At 44.2% G+C, this 27,081-nt stretch overlaps 1 protein-coding gene across 5 annotated transcripts in view; it reads left to right on the plus strand.

Annotated features, from left to right (window-relative positions):
• RALGAPB (Ral GTPase activating protein non-catalytic subunit beta) overlaps positions 1-27,081 on the plus strand; it is a 185,213-nt gene that overhangs the window by 126,525 nt on the left and 31,607 nt on the right. For 2 of the 5 annotated variants that reach the window (XM_082271891.1, XM_082271894.1), the window contains 6 exons: positions 3,529-3,655; positions 13,019-13,140; positions 16,261-16,443; positions 23,305-23,459; positions 23,719-23,906; positions 24,031-24,137. In XM_082271891.1, the coding sequence (XP_082128017.1) occupies positions 3,529-3,655; positions 13,019-13,140; positions 16,261-16,443; positions 23,305-23,459; positions 23,719-23,906; positions 24,031-24,137 (882 nt within the window). Of the gene's footprint in view, positions 1-3,528; positions 3,665-13,006; positions 13,141-16,260; positions 16,444-23,304; positions 23,460-23,718; positions 23,907-24,030; positions 24,138-27,081 lie in introns of all 5 variants that reach the window. The other 3 variants (XM_082271893.1, XM_082271895.1, XM_082271892.1) reach the window with 2 other exon arrangements.

Consider the following 27,081-nt stretch of genomic DNA (forward strand, 5'->3'; position numbering starts at 1 on the left):
ATCCTCTGGCAGATGCCACAGATGCCCTGGTGGTTCCATGGGGCCAGTATCGTTATGATTTAAGCCTTCCCTCCTCTCAAGACTCCTGCGCAGGATCGAGGCAGAAGGGTTTCTGGTCATTTTAGTGGCTCCGAACTGGCATCGCCGATCTTGGTACGCCGACCTGGTGTGGCTGGTCCCCGATGTCCCTTGGAGACTACCTCTTAGGCAGGATCTGCTGTCCCAAGGGCTGATCTTCCATCCATGCCTTACAGTCACTGGCTCTATCGGCTTAACTGTTGAAAGCCAGGTGTTGAAGGATAGAGGTTTGTCTAAGTCGGTGCTTCCAACGCTGTTGAAAGCTAGGAAGTCTACCTCTAGGAAAATCTACTATCGTACGTGGAAAACATACATTGCGTGGTGTGAGTCTCTTGGGATTCATCCTCGCTCTTTCTCAGTGGCTCGGGTCTTGACCTTCCTTCAACGGGGGGGGGGGGGGTGGGTGAGCAGAAACTGGCTTTGAGTACCATTAAGGGCCAGGTGTCTGCCTTGGTGGTCTTCTTTCAATGACCTTTGGCCACGCACTTTAATCAGGGGGTTTGACATTTGACTCCACCAGTGCGGTCCCCATTACCACCTTGGGACCTCAACTTGGTGCTCTCGGTTCTCCAGAAGCCTCCCTTTGAAAAGCTTCAGGAGATTCCCCTGCTTAGGCTGTCCCAGAAGGTGTCCTTTTTGGTGGCAATTAACTTTGCACGCAGGATATTGGAATTGGCGGCGCTGTCTTGTCGTTCACCTTACTTTGTTGGTTCACAGTGATAAGGTGGTTCTTCGTCCCTGTCCGGCGTTCCTTCCAAAGGTTGTCTCTGATTTCCATTTGAATAAAGACATTGTGTCCCAGGCCAAAACATCCTAATGAAATTGCGTTGCATGCCCTAGATTTGGTTTGGGCAATTCGGGTGCACCTGGCAGCCACAGAGTCTTTTAGGAAGTCAGGCTTACTATTTTTGCTCATGGATGGGCCTTGGAAAGGACTGTCTGCTTCCTCTGCGACTGTTTTCAGATGGATCCAGCAGACAGTGACTCATGCCTATTCAATCAAGGGTCAGGTTCCTCCTTTCCCTGTCAAGGTGCACTCTACTCGGGCGCTTGGTTCCTCCTGGGCCTTCCGTCATCAGGCGTCAGTGACGCAGGTTTGCAAGGTGGCCATCTGGTCGTCGGTGCACACTTTCACAAAATTTTATAAAGCGGATGTGTTGGCATCTGTGGATGCTTCTTTTGGCCACAAGGTTTTGCAGGCTGCTGTTTAGAGGACCAGTTTCCTCTTTGGGGGTGTAATGTTTTCAGATGGGCTCCAGTTGTTTTTTGGTTGAGCTATTACCTGGTTGGCTACGGTTTAGCCTTGGGAATTGTATCTGTCAATGAACACCAGAGAAATGGATTTTACGGCAAGTCAAAATACCTTTTTTTTGGGGCTGGACTTACTATTGAAATTCCCTAAACATGTTAGGTTTACAGTGTCCAGGGCCAGTTCATGAAGTGTTAATGCCCAGAAACAACATGGAGTTTCAAGCAAAATCACAGTTTCATTGGATTAGCTGTAAAGAGAACCTGTCAAAGTGGGAATGTTGGCTGCCCCTGCGTCCTCCTTTTTTTATTATTTAATGCTCCAGGGCTGACGTCATTATCTTTACTACTCTGAGTTTCTGACCTGAAACAAGTATGCTGGAAGGAGTTTCTGCCTCACTGGCTCATATTTTGGATCATTGATGAAACATTGCACTGTTTTTTTTGTGATGTGATCATTCTACAATAAGTTTTGGTCTACAATTGAAGATCCATTATGTGCAATTGTCATTCGGTTTAGTTAACCAACCAGATAATTAACCCATTTAACCCCAAACTGTCTCCAGACAGTAATAACCATTATGATTTTAAGATAAACGTCTGCATGCACACCGTCACTACAGAATGGTATATTCAGAGATTTACAGTATAGTAGCCCTTTTCAAGAGACCGGGATTCTTTTAAATTTGCATTCGGGCATTAGGTACACTTTAACACTTTTTAAAATATGATTTATTAATAAAAAGGTCAGTGGTGTAAATAAAATATTTCCAAAAAAGGCATTAAAAAGAGACAACAATGCAACAGCAAGACAAAAGTGAGAAAAATTAAAATGATTGCAAGTCCAATGAATAAGCAAGATAGTACAGTGGCTCTCACCAGTCCTGTTAGGTGTTCCTTGGTTTGATGTTAAACTAGAGCTGTCAACTATGGTTGCAGTCCCCCTTTTTTTTTTTACATCAAAGGGGGCATTGACAGAGACCAACCAAGAGGCTGAAGGGTGGCTATGGGATGTCTCTGGGTTTAAGATCCTGCCACAGATCCAATTTTCTATAGGTATTAATATATCTGAATACCTGCAGGTTGCAGTCTAACATGCATATTATTGCCCAGAATGAAAGTACCATCAAAATGGATATAATTGACAGGTTTCAAACGTCTACTTTGTCGGGATTAATACGTCTCATGTTGTCCAATGTAGGAGTTTTCGGACTTATAACGTTACTAATTTACTGAGGTAACTATGTCCTTATTCTGGCTGTACTGTCATTATTTCACAAGTTCTGAAATATACTGAAGTTTTAGAGTCTTTGCTAATACCAGTTAATTAGGAATGTGTATTGGCCTTCCCCCCCCAGCTGGGCTTTTTCAATGGGTATAGCTTTTATTGAACGATTAAAACTATAGTTACTTACGCTTGTGAGTTTGATGAATTTATTAGGGTTCCTAGACTGAAGTGTGGATTGGTTATTGGAAAGGGTCTGTGTGTGTGTCCAATCGATGGATGAAAAGGGAAGTTCTGGCATCAGCTAACAGTTTGTGTATTGTGTGAGCTGAGGGAGGGGGAAGGTCACTGCGCTTATGTCTCCTATGACAAAATGGCATGGGATACTTGTGACCTGGACAAAATGGCTGCCACACACACAGCTATTCATGTGCCCAGTAGGCATGACTGTTACAGTAGTGTGTATAGAATGAATATGTCAAAATATTCTAAGCTATATTTCCTATAATTCAGCAATGATCTATTGATCAAGTCACAACACTGTGACCTGCATATATTTGTCATATATGTTATATTGTAACTCTGTTCTGTAGTAACATGAAAGTAGAATGTGCTGTATATATTCCATTGTTGAAAGAAACATTTTTGCAAAAAGAGGAAATAAAAGATCCAATGGCTGTATGCTGAAACAAATGCATGTGTAGTTTTATTTCACCCTTCCCTGAAGGCAGAGCAGCAGAGAACCTTTGTTGGGACCACATGTTGATGGCCTGCTGGGCTGTGGAGATCAATGGATTCCCACAAGCTGATGGAAGGGGGAGAGGTGAATGTGGCTACAGGGGTCCTGCTATGACACGTTTTGTCACCCGTTGTAGCGACTTTCTCAGGTTGAAGCTGATATACTGTATATTTCTCATAGATGCCACTTTACTGTTCTAGACATTTTTTTCGGTAATTTTTTTGTTTATGGTATGTAGATTGAAAATAATCAGATGAAAAGCCACAGCAGAACGAACAGCGGCATCAGCACAGCCAGCGGAGGCAGCACTGAGCCCACTACACCAGACAGTGAGAGGCCAGCACAAGCACTCATGCGGGACTATGGTAAGACTTGTTCCCTTAGAGAAGAATTGGGAATGAATGCATTGTCTTGGTGACTAGGCAAACTAAAGTATTATGCAAGGACGGCTATATTAGCTTGTCTCTATCATATACATTTTAGTTCTGTCAGCTCAGCAGCTGTCCAGGCATTTATAGATGTTGGGTAACTTTATTATGTTACGCTATAATTGATCGTTTAGTGTCCACTTAGATGTTAGCATAGAGGATAGTGTTGTCAAATAATCACAGCAGAGCTCTTAGATTCTCTTAGGAGCCAGAATAGAAGAATGCTGTCAGGGCTGGGCTTTAACCACTTTAACTCCGCTCACATTGCTGCTACTGCAGCAATGTGGCTCGTTAACGTCCAGCGACGTAGACCTATGTCGCTGGACTCCGCCCCTTGTGCTCTTCCCCGATCGTCGGGGAATCTAGTTTGGAGATCCGCCCGCTTTTGTAAACAGAGCGGGCGGATCTCCCAAGTGACAGGCAGGGTAATGCCCTGTACACACTATCAGATTATCTGAAGACTTTTGTCTTTAGATTTACCTTTTCTATGTAGTGCAAGGGCCGGCCGGATTGCATACAAATTGAAAGTGTTTAGGTTTGACCTCATATTATATGGTTTTGGTAAGTCTGCAGACAAAAGTCTTCAGATAATCTGATAGTGTGTACGAGGCATTAGATAGCATGGTTCAGCATAGCTGAACATGCAATCTGTCCCTGACTCACTCAGTCACCTCCCCCCCCCCCCCACACGTTAGTAAGCACCAGGCATACATTAACCCCTCTCTCTCTCCAATAAAATTAACCCCTTCCCTGCCAGTGTCATTTTTACAGTAACATTGCATATATATAGCACTGATTACTGTAGTAATGTCACTGGTACCCCCAAAAGTGTCAAAAATGTCAGTCAAGGGTCCGATCTGTCCGCCACAATGTCGCAGTCCCGCAAAAAAAATCGCAGATCGCCGCCATTACGCGTTAAAAAAAAAAAAACCCCCAAAAAATTACAGAAATCTTTCCCTTAGTTAGTAAACGCAATAACTTTTGCGCAAACCAATCAAAATACGCTTATTGTGATTTTTTTTTTTACCAAACATATGTAGCAGAAAACAAATTGGCCAAAAATTTAAAAAAATTTTGATTTTTACATTTTTTTGGGGGGGGAATTTCATATAAAAAAATTTTAAAAATATTGTTAATTTTTTCAAAATAAACGCTCTTTTTTTGTTTATAGCGCAAAAAGTAAAAATCGCACAGGTGATCAAATACCACCAATAGAAAGCTCTGTTTGTGGGGAAAAAAGGACGTAAATTTTGTTTGGGTATGGCGTCGCACGACCGCGCAATTGTCAGTTAAAGTCGCACAGCGCCGAATCGCAAAATGTGTCCCAGACGTAAGACAGCAAAATCCTCCGGTGGTAAAGTGGTTAAAGAATAGAAAAGGAGTAGCGCCTGTGGTTAAATTTTAAGGAGCGTGAAGCAAGCCATTAAAGCCCAGTTAAGTCCTACTTTTATTTCCATAAAGACAAATCTTCGAAAATATTAGTTTTCCCTTCTAGAATATGCACAGCTGTAGAAAAACCTGTTCCCTGCCAGCATGTTGCAGAGTGGAACCCTGGCTCTCTGTGTGCAAGCAGTGGTCTCATTGCAGAGGTGTGACACACCCCCCTACGGAGTCAGACATAGCTCTGCAATTAGCAAAGCTCATTCTCCCCATTGATTGGGCAGAGCAAAGTTTAACTGCAGTAAGACCTGCCCATACCAATACTAAACAATCGCTTTTAGGAAGAGGAAGCTAGACATCACAATGAGAAGGCAATTTGGAAAACTTGATGAAGGTCTGGAGGTAAGGCCTGTGCTGTGTGGTTAGCATTATAACCCTCTGGAAATTAGGTTTAATAGTTGAATTGATAGCGAGTAGCCCAAAAAAATATTCTCATTCAGTAAACGCATATATTAAAACAAGGTAATCGCAGTGATGTGTTAGTTGCATCATATGTGGACATCTGCTTTGCTGATGGGTCGTTGCATGATACCATATACTAGTTTGCATACTTTAGTTGGCAATAACATAGCATGGATGTATTGTTGTGTTAAATGTATCAGTGCTGTGTATGCTTTACTGTCTTGTCTATAAGTTTAAGCACTTTTTGTAGCTCCCATAATACATTGACCATGAAAGAAAAAAAATGTTGTTCGCTAATGCATTTCTGAAATGTAGCTCAATGCCATCAGCACTTTTGGCTGGCATGCTTGCAGGAATCCATGCACCATTATTTTTTTTGACTGATTCCAGTGTATGTACTCAGCAGGTTGTTTCACTTGACCTGCACCAAGGGGTTTTCTTTCTGTGCAATATTGTTTGCAAAAAAAATATAAGTACATCTCTACCTTTTCTAAATGTATTAAACTGCCAGCAGCACCTAGAGATATTTTAATTTAACATAATATCTGCAGCATTCTTGCAGCCTTTTAAAAGACACTGCAGGAGATTTACTGATACTGGAGCACTCAGAATCTGGTGCAGCTGCTGGGGGGTAAACTTTACGGAGCTGAAGTGGTTAAGCTTTGGCAAACCACAGAATCTGGTGCAGCTGTGCATGGTAGCCAGTCGGCTTCTTCAGCTTGTTCAATTAACCTCTTGCTGACTGCCCCACATATATTTACTGTGGGGCAGCAGCTCCGGTGTGCAGAATCATGTACAGATACGTGATTCTGCACATTCGGTCTGGGGCGTGCACGCACTCGGCCCGCTCGCACTGTGATTGGACACAGTGGGAGCCAATCAGCTGGTATGACAGACGCATCGATCGTTTGAGGCACAGGCAGAACGGCGATCTGCCTATGTAAGCAAGGCAGATCACTGTTCTGTGACAGAGGAAAGCAGTGATTTTGTGTTTCTGCTAGGCAAAAGCACGGATCTCTGCCTTCCCACAGTACAAGCATTTCCCCCACAGTTGGGAAGCACTACCTAGGAACATGTTTAACCTTTTGATTGCCCCTAATAACCCCTTCCCAGCCAGTATCAGTACAGTGACAGTGCATTTTTTTTAGCACTGATCACTGTACTAATATCACTGATTCCAAAACAAAGTGTCAAAGGTGTCAGTGTCCGATTTATCCACCCCAATATTGCAGTCCCACTAGCAGTCGCTGATCGCTGCCATTACTAGTAGAAAATAAATAAAAATTACATATATATATATATATATATATATCGCATCTTTTGGTTTGTGCATATGACCTTTTGCACAAACCAATCAATATACGCTTATTGGGATTTTTTTACCAAAAATGTGTAGCAGAATATATATTGGCCTAAATTTTTTATTTTTTTTATTTGATGGGTCTTAAAGCCAAAAGTAAAAATACCTTTTTTTTTTTTTTTTGTTTTTTTTTTAATTGTCAGTCTTTTTTTGTTTATAGCACAAAAAATTAAAATCTGCAGAGGTGATCAAATACCACCATAAGAAAGCTCTATTTGTGGGGAAAAAAGGACATAAATGGTATTTAGGGTACAGCGTCATACAACCACACAATTGTCAGTTAAAATAACGCAGTGCTGTATCTCAAAAAATAGCCTGGTCATGAAGGGGGGGGGTAAACTTTCCGGAGCTGAAGTGGTTAAGCTTTGGCAAATAAACCTGGAAGCTGATTGGATTCTATGCAGAGCTTCACCAGATTTTGCATGCCCCAGTTTTAGTACATAACCCCCACAGTCACCTTGCCCGTTCATGGCAAAGTGAGAGGGTCTGTATAACGCCTATCCCCAGAAGGCTATATACTCTCCAATGATCTCCTGCTTCTTCCTATGTGGCCGCCACTGCAAAAGAACCAGGTGACCTTCTCCCATGATGCAGTGCATTGGGCAGAATGGCCAGCCCTTTCAAAAGGTGGTATAAGGTTACTACTTCCTTTGAACAACAGCTGACACCGGGTATTTTGCTGGCAGCTGTGACAAAGGGAAGGAGTGGTGGGGGAATCACTGGAGAAGTGAATAAAAAGTAGCAGAGTTCGAGGGATCTTACATTGACACAGTCACCTTGCCCTGAATGGAAAGTTTCCAGTGTCTCTTTAAATCCAGTGTACTGTGATGGGTAAATGCTGGCCTGACAAGTCACGCTCACACACACACTCTGTGTCTCACTATACCATAATTAGTCTGTATATCAGATTGTGGAACCAGTTACAAAATGCAGTGGAGGAATCTGAGGCATCAGAACTTGGCTTTGCCAGCTCAGAGTGCTCCAGGTTTGGGGGCTCCTGGGTTGCAGTAGAAGCAATGTTTGATGTCTGCTGGTGGTTTAGCACAGTTGCACATAAACCTATGCCATGGCCAGGACCTACATCTTCCAAAGGCCATCAGTAGAGCAATTCAGAACTACACAATAGTAAGATTAGTCGTTCTGCTACTTTTAAGAAGAGGGGCAGGTGAAGAGCAATCCACCATACTGTAGCACACAAGGGTGTGATGAGTGGTCCACAATTCGTTAAGGCTCCATTCACACCTGGGCGTTTTTGAGTGTTTTTCAGCTCCAAAAACGCTCAAAAAAAACGTTCCAAAACGCCCAACAAGTAAAACCCTATTCATTTAAATGGCCCCTGTTCGCATCTGAGCGTTTTAACACCTGAAGCAAAACGCCTGTAGCTGAAAAAAGTACATGAGCTTCTTTTTGGGCTGATTACCAGCGTTTTTGATAGATGTCAATGCCTGCCTCCAAAAACGCCTGAAAATCGCGGTAAAAAGCGAAAACGCTACACTCAAGTGGGAATGCAGCCTTAAAGAGGTTGCCATAAAAATGTAAGAAGATGATTTAGGTCTCTACCTCCTGCAGCTCTTACTTACTAAAACAAAGTCTTCAGTCAAAGCTGTCAGCGTCTGTCTTTAGAAATCAAGGTAAATTAGGTAATGTTTTATCTATACAGATGGCAATTCATTTAGAAGTGAAACCCCTTTCCTAAGCCAGCTGTCCGAGAAGCCCCCTTACTTACTATTGCAGAGTGCATTATACGGAGGATATCAAGTTTTGCTTATTACAGGGTCCCTGAAAGGATTAAATAACCCTGATTCTTTTTACTGTTGTCTTTCCCATAGGATATCCAGGTACCAATCCAACCAGCTATCATTATTGTAATTCTTTTAATTCTCTCCTTGGTATACTCAATCCTCTCAGTAATTTCCAAATACAAATTAACAACTAACAATCCACAGGTCACTGAAGTTCATTTACTATGTAATCCATTTCTTTTTTACATTATGAGAATGTATGTTGCATGGGTTGTTCTCTTCATTGGTCATAATGCAAATACAAATGTTAATTAACAGCAGACTTGTTTTTCTTATTGTTTTATTCTTTCTACAAAGAAAAGAGTTGAGAAACAATGTAAAGTTAAGCAAGTGAAAAAAAAAAAAAGCCATACAAATGACAGGTGGCACAAGAAAACCTTGCATTATTATTATTATTATTATTATTATTATTACTATTTCAGGTACTCATATAGCTGTCAATTTACGCAGCGTTTTACATATACGTTACACATTCACATCAGTCCCTGCCCTCAAGGAGCGTACAATCTAAGGTCCCTAACTAACATTCATACATACATAGTAGGGCCAATTTTTTTTATACAGGATCCAGTTAACCTACCAGCATGTCTTTGGAGTGTGGGAGGAAACCGGAGTACCCGGAGGAAACCCGAGTACCTGGAGGAAACCCACGCAGGCACAGGGAGAACATGCAAACTCCAGGCAGGTAGTGTCGTGGTTGGGATTCGAACCAGCGACCCTCTTGCTGCTAGGTGAAAGTGCTAACCTTTACACCACTGTGCCGCACCACATTAAAATGATATACAGGTAACAAGGGGAGGATAAGGCATCTTGCACACTGCAGCTTGAAAAAGCTCCGTACAGAGGGTTTTTTTTTTTTACTGAGCTAAAATGTAGCCCACTATTTACAATGTACCTGTGCACACATACACGTAAACAAACGCTGAGTATTCCTCAGTAAAAACAAAAGAAAAATCTGCATTCCCGGTCAGTATTTTGCACCGATACGTGGAAATGAGCATAAATATGAAAACAAATTCTCTAGGAAGGTATTGTACATGCAAATGCGCGAACGCTCTTATACGTGTAAATACACGCAAAACAAAAAATTACGTCCAAAAAAGTAGACGCTCAAACCTCAGTACTGTGTGCAAGAGGCCTTATAAAGTTTATAATTGAAAGTAGGCATTGACAGTAAAGAAGCACAATGAAATTACACTACCATGCTAGCGAGATACATTTATCTGTGGTGTCCTTTCAGCTGAGGTAGCTTGTGACAGTAAATATCAGAGGGCCAATATCCCATGACAAGGATAGTACACAAATAATAATTAGAGACACTGTCACCTTGCCCATGCAGTGCAAAGTGACAGCGTGTCTTGAAAGCACAACTGCCCTCTCTTATGCTCACCTTGCTTGCACTGCCTAGCTGTTCTTCCTCTTTTGCAGCCGAAAACACTAACCAGCTCTTCTGGGTATGGAGGAGCACGTGGCCTGCTCTCCTGTGATAGTGCTTGGACCAAGCAACCAATGACTAGGCCTAAGCACTGTTACATAAGACGTAGTCACTTTACTTCTCTCCTGGGTTTCTGATACCACGGAGAGTGATGGAGGTATAAGCTGCTGGCTGGGATGGAGAAAGGAGCGAAGGTGGAGCTCAGGCAGGGTGAATAAAAAAGGGTCGACCATTTACAGAAGTATTGTCACTTTGCCCTGCATTGGCAAGTAATAGAAAGATAGTTGAAACTAGTGATCGACCGATTATCGGCAAAGCCGATATATCGAGGGCTAATCTGCACTTTCCCTGATATATCGGAATCGGCCCCTGAGGTTACAGATATTGCCTATTTTTCGGAAAAGTGCTTGTACCTGAGTGATGCCTGCTTCTAGAGGCATCACCCCGGTACCAGCGTCCATAGCCGATGGTCGGCTGTCCTGTAATGACAACCGATGCGGCTGAGAAGCCGCTCGGCTGTCATTACAAGGAGCCGGAGGGGACCCCTCCCTCCGCCTTCCGCGGCTCACCCAGGCAACCATCCTGCACAGCCACCGAAGACCCGATCAAAGCCGCATTAGGCTCTGATCGGGTCTCCATGTAAAAACACAGAAGTGATATCATGACATCACTTCCGGGTACTCGGTGCCAGATTTTAAAAAATTGCTTTTTGAATGGTTTTAAGTGCAGAGGAGGGGTTTGGGGTCTTTTTAGACCTCCAGATCCTTCCACAAGAGTACCTGTCAAGTGATAAAAATAAAACATTTTTTTAAATGTACGACTAAATTATGAAGAGCGCTTACAAGTGCTTGATTTATTCTCCCTGGAGAAGAGACGCCTGAGAGGGGACATGATAGCAATTTATAAATACCTCAGTGGTGATATCAACATAGAGAAAAAACTATTCAGTCGCAAAGAATGTATGAAGACACAAGGACATACAATGCGATTAGAGGAGAAGCGATTTAACCTCGGACTACGCAGGGGGCTCTTTACAGTAAGGGTTACAAGACTGTGGAATTCTCTACCACAAACGGTAGTTACTGCGGGGAGTATGGCTACTTTTAAAAGACTCATGGACGTACATCTCAAGGATAAAAACATTCGGGAGTATGGGAAATGAATACATCCACACACACCTACACAGGTTGAACTGGATGGACTATTGTCTTTATTCAGCCTTAACTACTTAATGTTAATAATGGAGCTATGTTACTATGTTAATATCGGCCGATACCGATATGCAATGGCCAAAATATCGGTATCGGCAATGAAAGAACGATATCGGTCGATCACTAGTTGAAACCACAAAAAAATAGGGAAATTTAGGTTATTATCAACATTCCTTTTCTTTGTAAAAGTTTTGCCTCTCAAATGTGCTTCTAGAAAATCTGCACCTTCCTAACCTCTGTACTTATGGAGATTAGTTGCTGACCACATGATCTGGATGATTATGGTTGAATTGGCAATGACTGTGTGCATTTCCTGACCTCTGTAGAATATCTCTGGTTGACCTATCTTGGTAAAACAACAAATGTTCACAGTAGTAATATAGTCATGCGCAGCCATGTTAAATAGGTAAAAAGCAGATGCAGCACTCACTTCAGGTTTCCAGAATAGACGTGACAAATCTAAATAGTCAGTGCTCTGGCTCCAAGTGTCCAAATACCTGAATAGAATGCAGATAGAGAAGGAGAGCCCGCAACTTGCACATCCGCATCTAAGGCTTTATTTAGAATAGTGAAGACAAGAACAGCTTACAGGTTTTGGCAAATAGCTTTGGCTAACCTTGGCTATGACTAAGGCTATTTGCTGAAACATTAACTTCATTATTCTGTAGCTAAAGAAAGACTTTGATATGGATGTGTATGTTGCCGCCTCTCCTTATCTATCTGCATGTGAAATAGGTGTTTCAACTACGTTTATTTTATGGGAATGGACACTTTACTATGGTCCTTAGCGCTGATATCCCACCCAGAAGCTTAATCATGGTGCAATAGATTCTATGATTAAGCCTCTGTTGCAGTCCGTGATCAAATGCTTCAATAGCACCATTTGTGTGGCTTAGACCCACATCAGTCCCAGACTACATTCTACTATGAATGACAGATGACTTCCATTTTTTTTTCCCCACCCTGTGCTGGTCAACATGCAAAACAGTCTGCGTAATTAAAGCAGTATTAAACCAAAACGCAACCTTTATTTTATACGGCAGCCTACCAGTTTTTATGTATAATGTCCTGGCTGCATTAGTTCTCTTTTAAGCTTGCTTGCTTTTATATTCACCTGGTGCTCTAGAAAGCAAATCTGTTTTTCACAGAAAAGCACATATTGCTTTGGTAAAGCTATTGACCAGTTGCATTGTGTATGCCATTTTTAAATTTTAGTCCCACTTTAAATTTAATTTCCACATCAAAAAATTAAGTGTTTAGTGCGAAAAACTAACTTTAATAGTTTGAGTAAATGTTATTTCCCACAGCCACCAGTCATGTACTAGCTTTCACTTTTCAGTTGGTTTCCAGTTAAGATTTGGATCGGATTGGTGGCATTAGGGAAATAGCATCTGCGCTTAGTGCTGATACTTTGTGTCTCTTCGTAATGTGTCTGCTGTGAATTAACATGCCCATATACCTGATTGTGGACTGATTTAACCTCCGCTTGTGTTGCCTAATGGGGAGTGGAAATGAATTGTTCCCGGTTTGTATTTGTCTCTGTGGCTGCGCCCTGCTCCTGGGCTGTCTGCTTCCTGTTACTAACGAGCGGTTGTTTTCCCTCCCTGGCTTTGCACTGGTTCTGCGGTTACATCCTAGCTCTTCATACAGATACAGCTGCCGGTCTACTCATGCGCAGCATCCACCTGGTCACCCAGAGGCTCAACGCACAATGGAGGCCAGACATGAGCATCTCATTGGCTGCCTTGGAGCTGCTGTCTGGACTCGCCAAGGTTAGTATCTGTAAATTCCTATAATAAACATCTTGAAATTGACCTAAAAACCTGTATATTTTCTTGAAGGCATCCTGCCAACACAACTGTCCTTTGTCATGGATGAAGCTTTCACCTGGCACTGAAAGAGACTTTATAACCAGTATCTCCACTTGAATCCTGGACTTTTCCGACAAGCAGTTATGCTGCTTTAGGCCTCTATCACACATTGGAGTCCGTCGGCGGACTCCGTTTTTCTGAGCGGGATTGTTTCGCTGATCCCCCGCTGAGCAGGCGGGTGGCAGCTCTGTCTCCACGCTGTGTGCCGAGGCAGAGCTGTCAGGTCCCCGCTGTTCTCTATGGGGTAATCGGATGAGAATGGACCATCTTTCCGTTCTCATCCAATCCGGTGGACAGATGGAAAATAGGGTTACCATCTGTCCAGAATTATCGGATCGGATGTCAGCAGACATGTCTCCGCTGACATCCAATGCCCCATAGAGATGCATGGGGAATCCATTCAGATCCGCCTGAAAAACTGACAGGCGGATCTGAACGGTCCGCTAGTGTGAAAGGGGCCTTAGGGTGGTTTTAAAGCTCGCATGGTTCTTCCCACCCCCACCTATTCCTGTTGGCCTATTAAAAAGGGGCAGCCTCAATGGCCACGAGCAATGTGCGAGAGGCAGGAAGGAAAAGCTCAGTATTCTCGCAAAGCCGGATGTAAAGAAAGCTGCTGCAGATATCTGTGGTTGGAACTTTGGTTGGTTGTCACCCAGGCTGAACTTCAAATATGTCTGTGCTGATCTGCATTACATTAGACCTGATGGAAATGGTAGTTTACAGATGATAGATAAGGTTATTTGTGCTTTCTGATAAACTCACTGGAAGTGACAAGGACACTGCATTTTTTCCAGGATCAATAGGAAATCTTCACCTTCAGGTTATGCTGCCACCTACAGGTAGGTTAGACAATGGCAACAAAAATCAGAAGCATGCTTCAGGTTTTTGCTATTGTCTGAGGAGGATGGGCAATGCTTTACTTGGCTCTGCTCGGAAAAGATTCTTTTTTTTTTGTTTTTTTTTCTTTTGCTAGTCACTTTGATTGATGCTTTGTGGTGCAACCTATTCTCAGCTGGCCTTTTGGAGTGCCCAGACTGGACTCTGCTGTACTGGACCTTGCAGGGCTAGCCTGAAAGTGACCTTCAAGAACTGTGTTCCACATAAATTACTTTCTAGACCCCATTCTTGTAACACTTTAGCCTTGGAACTTTTTTCAGGTCCAGAGACATTGCCTCACCACAGGCCCTGTCTCTGATTACTCTGTAAGCAGGCCGATCGAGTGGAGTACCAGGGACTACTATACTTGTCTGGATCAGTCAGTGGTTTCAAAGATTCCATTTTCTGCTGCTTTGTACTACAAAAAGGGTTAACACCGAAGGAACGAGTGCTGGTGTCATCACCAGGTAGTGTTGCACACATCCTCCATTCTCTTTCCCACTATTCACTGTCGAGCAAGCATCTTCCCACTTGCTTTCAAAATAGCTGTGTAGAAACTCTCAACTCAGGTCTGTTCCTATTGCTCACCTAAATTGACTTTAGTCACCTCTAGCCGTCCGACCCTTACCTGCTGTCAGCTGTCTGGGCTTTGAGTACCTGAAGCCTTTCCTATATACCCTGAGCCTTAGTTACTTTACCATGGTTGCAACATATTTGCTTCTAGTTGCAGAGGAGGTTGCCCCACTTAGAAAAATTAAGGGAGAAGGGACACATTAGCATACTAATCAGTACCAGTTTGTGAAAGTTTTTGCTTTGGAAAAAAAAATCCCCTCTAATATTGGGTGTCCTACTTGTGTGGATGTTGCTGCACTATGTAAAACTATTAGGACAGTTTTTTAAATTTTAGAATGAGGTGCCTCAAGCCTGTCCATGCTTTTAAAGGATGCCTTGACAGAAAAAAGGTTGGGAAACACTGTGCTAGGCAACCACCTTGTCCTTTTTTGTTGCTAAATGGAGTTTGCAGCCTGTTAGCAGTTACCCACCCCTCAGTTCTAAAGCATTTGTATGTCCTGAAGGATACTTCCTGTGATCTTCAGTGGGTGAGAGAGAATCAGACTGTACTCCTCTAAAATCCTTTTCATTGAGGGACTCGGATCCCACCCTTCTGTGTTTATGATCAAGCTCTGCTACAAAAACTAAGGTGTGCACCTGTAGCAGTAATCCTAGACTGGCATAGAGGTATTTTTTTTTTTTTCATTTGCCAGCATCCAAAACTCCTGTAGGCGGCAGTATAACCTGAAGGTGAAGACCTCCTGTGTTGCTCTATGTGCTTTAAGTAAAAAGTTTTACAAAAAACCCTACATTTTCTGAGCTTGCTAGAAAAAAAAACTTTCCTGGAAAAAAAGAGTTGACTCAATGAACTTCAATATATTACATTTTTGAGTTTGGATGACAAACCCAGAACCTATACTTTTAAAGGATAACTAAACCCAGAGTAGGACATGGACCTAAATTAGAAGGCAGGACAGGGCTTTAAATTTTCCAGACTTCACTGGTTGTCTGCTTGTTCCGGGTCCCGTGACTCTCACAAGACAGCCCAAGACTTTGTACCTATTATAAATAAGTCCGTAATGACAGCTCCTGTGTTTTTTGGGACCTCCCATTTAGGGTCATGTTTAAAAGTAGTATGGCCAAAGTTTTTTTGGCCATACGTCTCTTGTGGGTCACAGCTGATAGCAGGCTATTTTCCACTATCAGCTCACTGGGCAGAGATGCTCCAAGCTCTGGAAGGACCCCAAATATTTTGTTGGGACCCACCTGGCTGCCTGGTTGATAGCTTGCCCTGCCCCTCAGCATGTGGCTGACAACCAGACCCAGTTGTGACTGCCCCCTCCATGTAGGCGCTCTAGTGAGCGCTAGAGGAGCAGATCGGAGAGCAGTGATTGACAGTGGTCATGTGTTCAGCGATCATGTGATCGCTCAGTTCCCGGTTTCAGGGCTGACAAGATACAGCTGCAGCATCACACTGGTGAGTATGAATATTTGATTTTTTGATAACCCCATACTTGTCCTTTTAGTTTGTTCAGGTGTAGAGCTTGTGTTCAGAACTGCAATAATAAAGTGATTGTGCTCCTCTTTTGCCAGGTGAAGGTGAACATCGACTCTGCAGACAGGAAGAGGGCAGTGAGCTCAATATGTTTGTATATAGTGTATCAGTGCTCGCGGCCTGCTCCACATCACTCGCGGGATCTCCACTCCATGATTGTGGCTGCTTTTCAGTGCCTGTCCGTCTGGCTTACCGAGCACCCCGACATGTTAAATGAAAAGGTGACCTACTTTTATTTCCAAATATTTAATTTGTACTTCTTTCTTTGTATTGCGCATAAATTTTATTTCAAGTGTAACTCCACTTTCTCTGTCGCTCATTGACAGACGTAGTCCTCGTTGATTAATAACAACTCGGGTTATACTGCCCTCTACAGGAGTAGGTCTAGACAGGAAAGAAAACGTTCTCGCCACACCCTAGGGGCAGTCCCAGAGGGAATATCCTCTCACTTCCTGCTACAGCAAATCAGTTTTTTTCTGTCTAGTTAGGAGTAAGGACCTAGATGCCTTGCTAGGATCTTTGGTCCTGGCAGGATTTTTTTCTTAGAAAGATTTTTTAGACAGCTCTTTTCTCCAGTTTCCTGTGAGATCTTCAAGCAAGTAAGCTGGAACTGGGCGACGGGCTGGATGTTGAGATCCAGTGGTCACCCCAGTTCAGCCTACGAGCGCGTGCAGGCCATAGCTCCGCGCTGGGTCGGCCGCGACATAGTCCCACTGGACAGGGACTGACCCTGCGAGTTAAACGTCTCGCCTGGATGCCAATGACCAACAGAGTCACGGCATCCATATTGGTCGACAGCCCCCCCCCCCCCCCCCACCCCGGTGGAGAGGGGTTCTGTCAGGAGTTGGCGCCCGCCTGGTTCCGGTATGGTGAGTAGTATGTTCCCCCTCTCCCCCTGTCGGGTTTGTGGTGGACGCGGGCCCCTCTCTGGGATGGTAGGATGGATCTCCCCTCTATCCTATAATAAGTCACAGATCCCCCCAATTTGAGTGCGATTTTTGTGAAAAATAACCAGGAGGCTTGGTTTGGGAGCTGACGATCTAAAGTCATTGTAAGTCTGTAAGGATGACTGAAGTCAGTGGCAGCACTAAAAGCACAATGCCCAGGAAAGAGGGCAAGGTGCGTCCAATTTCTGGACTTGGGGAAAGATGGAGTCCATCCGAACAGTGGTGGCCTCCCTGCTTCAAGGGGATTTCCTGGCATCCATAGACATTTAGGATGCCTATCTTTATATCCCCATCATCGCAGGACATCAGCGTTTTCTTCGCTTTCCCAAAGATCATCCCTGGTTCCCACCAGGAGACTGAACTATCTGGGCCTAATGTTGGATACATCCTGGGCAAGAGAGTTTCTCCTTGCGGAGAAACTCCAGAAGGTTCAGTCAACGATTCTGATGTTGCTGTCCGTCAATTGGCTGGGACTGATGGTGGCCTTCTTAGAGGCAGTACCGTATACCCAGTCTCATACCCGAATTCTCCTGAAGGAGATTCTTTTCTAATGGAATCAGAATTCCGATTCCCTGGACAATCGGATCCGGTTGAGCGAGCGGACCAGGGAGTCTCCGATGCTCAACCAGGGGAAGTCATTCCTTCCGATAGTATCCAGATTACCAATAAGGGTATCGGAACTGAGAGCGATCAGATTTTGTCTGATTTACTGGACCGAGTAGCTCTAGAGCAGCCCGATTCGGATCTAATCGCACAATGCCACGGTCGTGACTTATGTCAAGAAAGGGGCACTTAGAGTGTCCTGGTGGCCATCGAAGCGACTAGCATCTTTCGTTGGACGGAACGGTTTGTTCCGGATCTCCCCGCAGTGTTCACTCCGAGGGTGGGAAATCGGCAGGCAGATTATTTCAGCCGTCGGATTCTGGATCAAGGGGTATGGCCTTTTCATCCAGAGGTTTTTCACTAGCTGTCCCTTCATTGGGGCACCCCGGATGTGGATCTGTTGGCACCTTGGCTCAACAGGAAGGTGCGGAGGTTTGTAGCTCGCACCCGCGATCCTCTAGCGGACGCAGCAGAAACGCTGATTGCCCCGTGGGGGCAGTATCAGCTACAGCATGCCTTCCATCCTCTCAAGTTACTGCGGGAACTTCTTCGCAGGATAGAGATGGAGGGAATTCCAGTTATTTTGGAAATTCCGGACTGACCTCGTCGAGCCTGGTACGCCGACTTGGTGAGGCTAGTCGCGGACGCTCCTTGGAGACTTTCTCTCGGGGAGGATTTGCGGTCTCAGGGACCGATCTTCCATCTTGCTTTACAATCGCTGGCTTAATGGCCTGGCCATTGAGACCCAGGTACTGAAGGACAAGGGAGTGTCAGCTTCAGTTATTCCTACCTCTAGTTAAAGTTAGGAAAGCGACTTCCAGCACATGGAAGTCTTATATTGCGTGGTGTGAATCTCTTGGATTTTCCCCACATACCTATTCGGTGACCCGAATCTTGGTCTGTCTGCAACAAGGGGTTGAGCAGAAACTGTCCTTGAGCACTATCAAGGGTCAGGTTTCAGCGTTAGCAATCTTCTTTCAGAAACCTTTGGCTAATCATTCCTTGGTGCGGAATTTCATCCTGGTGGTGCGACATCTGGCTCCGCCAGTGCGTGCACCCTTACCGCCTGGGATCTTAATTTAGCGTGGTCGGTTCTTCAGAAACTTCTCTTTGAAGATATTAGGGAGATTCCCTTGCTTGCATTATCCCAGAAGGTGGCCTTCTTGGTGGCCATTACTTCTGCACGCAGGGTGTCAGAACTGGCCGCATTATCTTGTCGTTCATATCTGGTGGTTCATAGGGATAAGGTGGTTCTTCTTCCGAATCCATCCTTCCTTCCTAAAGTGGTTTTCAGAGTTTTCATCTGAATAAAAATATTGTGTTACCTTCCCTGTGTCCTAAGACTAGCTATCCTTGGGAGTTTGCATTACACTCCTTGGATGGGGTTCAGACAATCAGGGTACACTTGACTACTACGAACTTGTTTCGTAAGACGGACTCACTTTTTGTGATCACGGATAGCCCTAGAAGGGGGTTGTCTGTGTCTGCCGCGACCATATCTAGATGGACCAGTCAGACGGTGGTACAGGCTTATTCTATTAAGGGTCGGAATCCTCCATTCCCTGTTTAGGCGCACTCTACTCGGGCGCCTAGTGTTTCCTGGGTCTTCCGCCATCAGGCGTCAGCGATCCAGGTTTTCAAGGCGATGACTTGATCGTCGGTTCATACCTTTACATCATTTTATAAAGTTGATGTGATGACATCGTCAGATGCCTCTTTTGGCCGCAAGGTTCTGCAGGCCGCAATCTGAGGAGACTGTTGGTCTACCTCAAGGGTTTGTTGGGTTTTTCACTTAGGTCTCATCTTTTTGCTCGATGAGTCCTTGATGCTTCTGGTTGGCTCCGGTTGGGCCTTCTGGATTTTGATTTCTGTTATCCCACCCCTCATTTGTGGTACTGCTTTGGGACGTCCCAAGTTGTTATTAATCAACGAGGACTACGTCTGTCAATGAGCGACAGAGAAAAATGGATTTTTGTAAAATCTTACCGTAAAATCCTTTTCTCTTAAGCTCATTGACAGACGTAGTACCCGCCCCTCTGTTTTTGAGTTGGGTTGGGTTAAATTCTCTAAACACTTTGTGACATAACTGATTTGCTGTAGCAGGAAGTGAGAGGATATTCCCTCTGGGACTGCCCCTAGGGTGTGGCCAGAACGTTTTCTTTCCTGTCTAGTCCTACTCCTGTAGAGGGCAGTATAACCCGAGTTGTTATCAACGAGGACTACGTCTGTCAATGAGCTTAAGAGAAAAGGATTTTACGGTAAGATTTTACAAAAATCCATTTTAGTTGAGAAAAAAAAAATATTCCCCTGCATCTCAGGAGAATCTGAGGTTAAAACATTAGCATTTTCAATAATGCAAAACCTCGAATTTGGCATAGAAGTTTTTAACCAGTTGCTAAGGATACTGAAATTCTTGCAGTAGTTTTTGTTTTGCAAAGGGGAAATACCCGTATTCCTGTGCTTTCCTATCTGAAATTGTAGATTGAGCTAATTCAAAGGTGGTTTTCATGCAGTCGGTCACTGAGGAGATAATCGTTTATAGTCTGGATACTGGTCACATTGACCACTTCCATTTCAAATACAGGGCCATCTTACCTATAGAGGCTTATTAACTAAGCCAGGTGGAAAACAGTGGTGGCTGGTGCATTGGGGGTGCAGGGGTGCCGCCTCCCCATCCATGCGTCCGTCCCCCTAATCTACATGCAGGGCGCTGGACGCATGGAGTGCAATGGGGCTTTTTTTTTTAGCATGTTAATAGAGCCAGAGGCTCTAATAGGCTAATAAAAAAGGGTGGGCTCAGGGCGCAGAGCTCTGTGCCCCCAGCCCACCCAGTTGTGTGACCATAGCAAAGGAATATTCGCTATTGGCATACGGATCTTCCTCCTGGCCAATCAGGAATCGGGTCTGAGACCCGTTTCCCGACTGGCCGAAAGGAGAAGCCATGGAGGAGGAGGGAGGAGACGCAGAAGACTCAGGAGGAAAAAGTCGAAGCCACCGTCGCTTTGTGCTGCGGCCTGCCCTCCCTCCACATATACAGGCAGGGTGAGTGAGCCGGCGACGGGGGGAGGGGTAGGTATGGTGTGGTCCGGGGGGGGGGGGGGGTAATATGGTGCGGTCCATCTGCCAGCCCATGGAGCACCAGCCACCACTAATGGAAAGGAAAGGGTGAAATTGGAACTATAATTTCCAGTAGAGGTTAGAAAATAGGATAAAAGTATATTTGCTTTACTCCTCCAATTTTCTTTTCCTTGCTTTGTGATCTAGGTCATGTCTTATTGCAAAATAAACAGTTCTTTCCTCCTGGAAGTGGAACCTTATATTTCTGTTTACATTATACCATTGTTAAATTGTTAGATGCAAAGTTCTAGTTTCCAGTTCAGGCAGGGTTACTGGAAAGTGGGCCAGCTATAATCTGTGAGCAGGTTTTACAGGCAGCTAATGGTCTATTGTTATAGCATACAGCCTGGTTACTGGAAAACACGCTACTCAAAAAACTAAGTAAAGTAGCCATTTATTTAGTATTGTTCCAAAATGTATGTGAATAAGCAGCCTTGAATGGTAACATACCTGTACACATAAGAGCGTCTCCATTTTGGTCATATTGAGGGTCATGTTATGTAAAATGACCTGGTACTCACTATAACATTATTAAATAAGTGCAGCACCTTGGAGTGCCTAAAGTGGTTGTAAACCCACCTTTAGGACTTTTACCTATAGGTAAGCCTTTATTAAGGCTTACCTATAGGTACTGTAAATATCTCCTAAACTATTTAGGAGATATTTACATTGAATGCAGCTGATGACATCATCGACGCATGCGCTCTTAAGAAACGGCCGCCCATGCTGTTTGTTCAGAACCCTGTGCTGTGGCCAGCGACACGCGCGGGAGAGACATCATGCTGCTCCGGCCAGTAATGCAGCCAGAATCCGCAGACCCGGAAGGAAGACGGGCCACCAGCGGGCTTCGTTTGCAGTAAGTGTCACATAATGTGCTAGTTTGCGACGCATAATAGCACATTATGCATTTACTTTGCAGGGAAGCGAAAAAAGAAAAGGAAGGGTTTACTTCCTCTTTAAAGAACTTCCAAGTGATATCAGAAACTAGGAAAACTACCTTATGTAGATCTTATCCTGTACACTGTGTACAGGACACAAGACTTCTATTCTTAGACCATAAGTCACATTCAGCCACCCCCAAGCGTTGTGGATACTGGAAAAAAACTTGCTAAGGCTGCCCCCAGAGTGCACAATATAATCCCACCCATTTTGCGAGGTTACAGTTTATTGCTAGTGTCCTTAGGTGTTGGACCTGTTCTTCCCTGGAGAATTTTTTCTTTTTCCAACCATTTTTTTTCTCTGAAGCTTCTATCAAAATCTGACTGATTACTGTTCTGGGCTATCAGTTTTCCAGGTCAATTACCTTGGGGGACCATATCTGCACCCGTTTTTGTGGGACCACCCTGCAATGTATGCTTTTGGCACTTGAATCTGCATTATGCATGTACTTTTGGTATGTGGTGCAACATGTCTAGTTAGACCCACGGTATGATACACACCCAGGGCCATGGTCCATTTCCATGGTACCCACAGAGTGGGCAGGATTATGTGGTGTGCTCTAGGGGTGGCCGTAGCAAGTTTATTTGCCAGTACCCATTTGCTTAGGGGGTGGCTGCACATGACCCATGGTCTAAGAATACAAGTCCTGTGCCCCCTGTACTGTACTCCAAGGTGAGGAATTTGCAGGTAAGTGAAAATTCCTATTTTAGAAATAAACATGACTGGCTTCTAACATTTTTGTGGCAAGAACAATGCTGAAGTGCAGGCTCTGCTACTTGTGTTAGTTTATAGAATTAAGCCCCAGCCCCTGCCAATCAAACTTTATTGGACAGGACTGGGTGTGACATTTGACAGTTGGCTTGCAGTGGGAGACACTTAATACTGGGAGGGTTGGAGTTTAAGGACTACTTGGAAAGAAGTCAAGACCCCTATGCAACATGAAACTGGGATCTAAGGGTCTCCACAGAATCACAGGGATCTGTTTAACAAGATGCATGTGGCTACAACAGGCTGTATGCACTTCAGCAGAGTTTTTACTTTTAAAGAAATTTGGGTTAGGCCAGGTTCACTTCAAAGAGGTCTGTAATCCAACTAAAGAGCCAGTTCCCTGCAATAGAAGAGTTGGTATTCTCACCATATCTTCCTCCATCCCCTTTATCACCACCAAGTCCTGTAGCAATGTATGGGTCAGAAAAAGTAGCCACAGCATGTGACAGGGAAACGAACATCTGAATCCCAAGGAAGTGTTAAATGCTGAAGACACAGACACACATTGCAGCGCTGAAACAGAAGGAAGAAAGAATACATGGGACACCATTGGGGTCATATATTGTGGGAACCTAATGTTTTGATTTTTTTTTTTTTTTTTGAGACATGGTAAGGATCTCTTTTACTGTATAATTTCCACCTCCCCACATTGGTTATCCTTGATGCCGTCTAGTGATATTGTGTTTGTTAACCTCTCTACATCTCCAGGATTGTCTGAAGGAGGTTCTGGAAATTGTTGAGCTGGGAATATCCGGCAGCAAGTCCAGAAATCCCGAGCAGCAAGAGGTGCGATACAAAGGGGACAAGGAGCACAATCCAGCCTCTATGAGAGTGAAGGATGCTGCAGAAGCCACCTTAACATGGTAAAACACTTTCTTTTTTTTTTTTTTTTTTTTTTTTTTTTTTATATGACTTTGCTTGTTATGTATGTGGATTGTAAGTCAGGCATGTAGGAATCTCTAGAGCACACCTAAGTTTTAGTTGGATATCGTAGTAAGGCATGTTATGATGTTCATGTTCTACTTTTTTTTTTTTATCTTTGTTACATACAGAGCATTAACAGGGACTTTCTTGTGGAAGCCTTGCAGGGTACATAGAATCATTTTTTTTTTTTTTTTGCAGTATTATGCAGCTACTTGGTGCGTTTCCACCTCCCAGTGGCCCAGCTTCTCCCTGCAGTCTGGTTAATGAGATGACGCTGATCACCTACTCCCGACTGCCCACTGTCAGCAAGTACAGTTTCCGCTACTTTGTGTTGGATAACAGTGTAATTCTGGCTATGTTGGAGCAGCCACTGGGGAACGAGCAGAGTGAGTTATTCAGAAAAAGTTCTCCTGTTTTCACATCGCTCTTCCTTAATCAGTTGTTTTTTTTAACAATTTGTGTGTATATAGATATAAAATTATCTTTTTTTTTTTTTTTTTTTTTTTGTAGGTAATCCAAGTCCATCCATCACTGTATTAATTCGTGGCATGTCTGGCCGCCATGCATGGTCTATGCAACTTTGTCACCTCCCACGAGCAGGAAGAGCCAATCAGCGAGTGAGTAATTTTTTGGAAATATCCAGACTAGACTTTCATGTGCACCTGTAAAATCTTGTTAGGCGTTTGGCTTTGGAATGTTAGCTACTGTCTAATGAACAAAGATCAGCTTCCTACTAGAACAGGAATGTTAAACTCAAGTGAAACAGCGACTGATTTTAATGGACAGGCTGTGTTCTTTTTTTTACTGAAGGATGTGCCTATTTCAAGCAGTTTGTTTTCCTAAATCCTCCCTCCCCAGCACCTTTTACTAGTGGTGTACCAAAATGAAAATTCCAGTGCCGAAAACTTTTGTACACTCCACTGCAGCTTTAACTATCAATGAAAATGCTCAGTACTTCAGGTAAAGAGGCGTGTGTGAGACTCACTCCATGTGAAAGTGCTAGACCAATGGCCAAGAACCAGTGCTGTCACATGGGTAGTATTCCTAGCCTTGTGTAAGCTGTGACTTGTCACTTTAACAGAGTGGCTTCTCTTGCTCTCAGCAGATTAATAGAGCAGTAGGGAAGAAAGGTTTTTGAAAATGATGTGCTGCTAGTGGGAATATAAATGATAGCACTTTGGTAACTAAAATTCTAGTGAATTTTAGAATGGTCAAGGTATCCCAGAATCAAGGATCCCTGCATCCATTCCTGAAGTATTCAGCTGCTCAGTGATGTAAGGACATGTAGCCTTAATAATGGAGCACAGCTGTGATCTCAGTCATTTAAAATTTTTAAATGTGGCCTAGAAAATCCAGTCTTCAGTGCCAAGTAGCAGGATGCTGACACTGGTCCTCTCCTCTTCCCACACCTCAGAATTTGTCAGTTACAGTGGTTCTAAAGGCAAGGTACTTTTGACTTTATTCCCTTCATTAAGGTAAAAAATATTTTACTACTTGCGTTCTAGATCCTGCGTCGGAGGAACCAGTCTCTTTTTCACAGTAGCAGGGGTGTTCCCTTTTCCCGCTTCCTTTGACTGCATTGTCACAAAACAGTGGGGTTGTCCAAAATTCACTTTTTTGGTCCCTAAGCGTTATGCTATGCGGTATCCTTATAAGGATTAATGTAGAAGAAATGCCTGCATTCCAAGTATAATCAAGATTCAGGTTTATTGACCGAACATCCCAATGTGGCAAACAGGTAGACGCGTTTCACACACTAGTATGTGTGCTTAATGGGTAATGATTAAGCACACATACTAGTGTGTGAAACGTGTCTACCTGTTTGCCACATTGGGATGTTCGGTCAAAAAACCTGAATCTTGATTATACTTGGAGTGCAGCCATTTCTTCTACATTGATTGTCTGCGGAGGCGAGCCGAGGCGTGCACCTGTATAACCTTAGGCTTCCTGATTCACCTGGAGCAGTGAGTTCTCTGTGTCTTTGTATCCTTATAAGGATTCCCTGCTTAAAAAGTGGACAGTCCCACCTGTAGTGGACTCGCCAATTTTTCAAGTTAAATAAGCTACCTTAATTCCGGTTGAGGAGTCCCTGTCCTCTAAAGATCCAGTTGATAGGAGAGCAGAGGCTCTGGCCTGCCATATGTTCACTGTAAACAAAGAGCTGGGGGGCACACCCTGAACATGCATTTCTAAAGCTGGTGCAGCTGTAAAAACTGAATATGTTCACTGTGGCTGGTCGGCACTTAGGCTGGTACTTACTATTGCCCTGGTGTCGCAAACTCTGACTGAGTGGGCTAAAATTTTACGCCGGAACCTGGAGGGGAAACTGCTTTCCCCTTCCTTTGCGGAGGATCCGTTGGTCCGGGGGCTACAGTTTATTTGTGATGCCACTTTGGATGTGGCTCCTTTGATTTCTAGGCTGTCTGTGTCAGCAGTGGTCCTTAGGCATTTTATCTGGCTGAAATGCTGGTCTGCGGACCAGACTTCGAAGAAGGCTTTATCTGATCTCCCCTTTGTAAGGGATCGCCTGTTTGGAGCTTCCTTGGAAGACATCATTAAGGGTCTTACAGGGGCGGAAGAGTACTCTTCTTCTGCAGGCTACCAAGGGTAAGGAGCCTCGTCGTAGATGTGGGCCATTCTACTCAGGCTCATAAGAGGCCTTTTTGTTCCTCAGGGTCTCAAGACAAGGGATCTAAGCCCTTCAGGGCCTCCACCAGAGGTTCCAAGAGGACCTGGTCTGGCAAGCCATGAGCAGGCTCTTCCAGACCTGCAGACATTGCTTTCTCTGCATGAAGGGGCGTCCTCATCTGTATCTGGGGTGGGGGGGACGTCTTTGCTGGTTTCCAGATCCATGGAGCTCCCTGGTACAGTACAAGTGGGTCCACAATGTCATTCCTTCCGGCTGCAAGATCGAGTTTAGGTCTTATCCTCCGGAAAGGTTCTTCCCTTCCAACCTGCACTTTTCCCCAGATCACTTATGGGGTCTCTTTGGGGCAGTGCAGGACTTGCTACTTCAGGGAGTGATTGTCCCGGTTCCGACTTCGGAACGTTTCTAGAGGTTTTACTCAAACTTCTTTACAGTTCCAAGGAAGGAAGGCAAGATACATCCAATTCTGGACCTCAAGTCACTGAACTGCTTTGTGCAGGTACAGAAATTCTGAATGTCCTCAATTCGCACAGGAGTGGGGCCCCTACATCAGGAGGATTTTCTTGCTTCTATCGACATCAAGAACGCCTACCTTCACATTCCAATATGTGCCAGTCACCAGTCCTTTCTTCGCTTTTCTGTGGGCAAGGCGCATTATCAGTTTGTGGCGTTACCTTTTGATCTCTCCTCCACTCCTTGGGTCTTCACAGAAGTGTTGGCCCCCGGTACTAGCATTGTTGCGTCAGCGGGGGATCGTGGTACTGGGGTACCTGGACGATCTTCTTCTGCGAGCGAAGTCGCTGACTGCTCTGATGGACAACTTGAAGATTACTCTGCAAACTCTGAGGGAGTTTGGTTGGATTCTGAACCTTCAGAAGTCTGCTCTGGTTCCATCCACAAAACTGGACTATCTG

Source organism: Pelophylax lessonae (genome assembly GCF_965119305.1).
Source record: "Pelophylax lessonae genome assembly, chromosome: 11".
Lineage (NCBI taxonomy): Eukaryota > Metazoa > Chordata > Amphibia > Anura > Ranidae > Pelophylax > Pelophylax lessonae.